Source organism: Sinocyclocheilus grahami, unplaced genomic scaffold (genome assembly GCF_001515645.1).
Source record: "Sinocyclocheilus grahami isolate Dianchi unplaced genomic scaffold, SAMN03320097.WGS_v1.1 scaffold5920.1, whole genome shotgun sequence".
In the NCBI taxonomy this organism is placed as follows: domain Eukaryota; kingdom Metazoa; phylum Chordata; class Actinopteri; order Cypriniformes; family Cyprinidae; genus Sinocyclocheilus; species Sinocyclocheilus grahami.
The window spans coordinates 10,508-11,465 of NW_015510483.1; the positions used below are offsets into that span (position 1 = coordinate 10,508).

The following is a 958-nucleotide window of genomic DNA, read 5'->3' on the forward strand; positions in this document are numbered from 1 at the left end:
TCATTACCAATTGAAGAACAAACGGAGAGCTTTATGAAGTTTTTCTTGGTGTACCTGGATTGTAGTGCTGCGTGAGCACGGTTGGCTGGCAAAGGAAGAGAGGGCCAAGCAGTTCTATGAGAAACACCTTGAGGAGCGAAGGAAGAATTTGGAGGAGCAGCGACAAAGAGAGGAAAGGAGGAGGATGGGAGTCGAAGAGAAACGCAAACAGAGGCTCAAAGAAGAAAGAGTGAGTTTATGCATGAGATAAATAGTGAATGATGCTTGGTGGGAGAGATTTTGTTTGTATAGCATATATATGCTTCCAGTGAAGAGTTTGGACATTGTAGAACAAATTTATCAAGTCAACGATGATGAAAAAAATCGCTGTGGATTTTGCAACCATGATTAAAAACATACGGAGCATGGGATGATGTGTGTGTTTTCATCCTGTGTTTTAGGAGCGTTATGAGTCTGTGGTGCAGAAGACGATGGAGAAAAGTCAGAAGGCCAAACAGAAACCTGGTCACTGCTCACGAAACGTCACCAAGAACAAAATCAATAATGGTGAATATTTAAATGCACGATTCAAAACGCAACAACTGGTGCTAAAACTCTCTTCTAGCCTTGCATCCATTTTCCCAACTCCCTTTCTGACCTCTTCCTGTTAGTCGTTCTGCTTTCTGCTCTCCTCTAGCTAAACGCCGCTCTCTTAGTCAGTGGGAGATTGACCTTGTCCGTCGTCTTCAGACTCCTACCGTCTCTTATCTAGCCAGAAGCAGGAGCGCTGTGTGTCTGTCACGAGACACAGGTATCACTTTAGACTGAGGAACTGAATCTTTCATTCAGATATTTCATTCAGCTGGGTGTAATAATTATTGGCTTCCTTTTTTCTTCTTCTCATGCTCATTGCTTAAAACTTATTTCTCTGTACTCATTCACCCTCATGAATTTACCTCATCTTAAAAAAAACAAAAAA

General features: G+C 41.9%; 1 protein-coding gene across 1 annotated transcript in view; it reads left to right on the forward strand.

Moving 5' to 3' along the window:
- The window catches only part of LOC107577395 (MAP7 domain-containing protein 1-like), a gene marked incomplete at its 3' end in the record, with an annotated part of 3,628 nt that overhangs the window by 2,262 nt on the left and 408 nt on the right, over positions 1 to 958 (forward strand). The window contains exons 3-5 of the mRNA XM_016263478.1: positions 40 to 229; positions 441 to 546; positions 677 to 790. Coding sequence (XP_016118964.1) covers positions 40 to 229; positions 441 to 546; positions 677 to 790 — 410 coding nt within the window. The remainder of the gene's footprint in view (positions 1 to 39; positions 230 to 440; positions 547 to 676; positions 791 to 958) is intronic.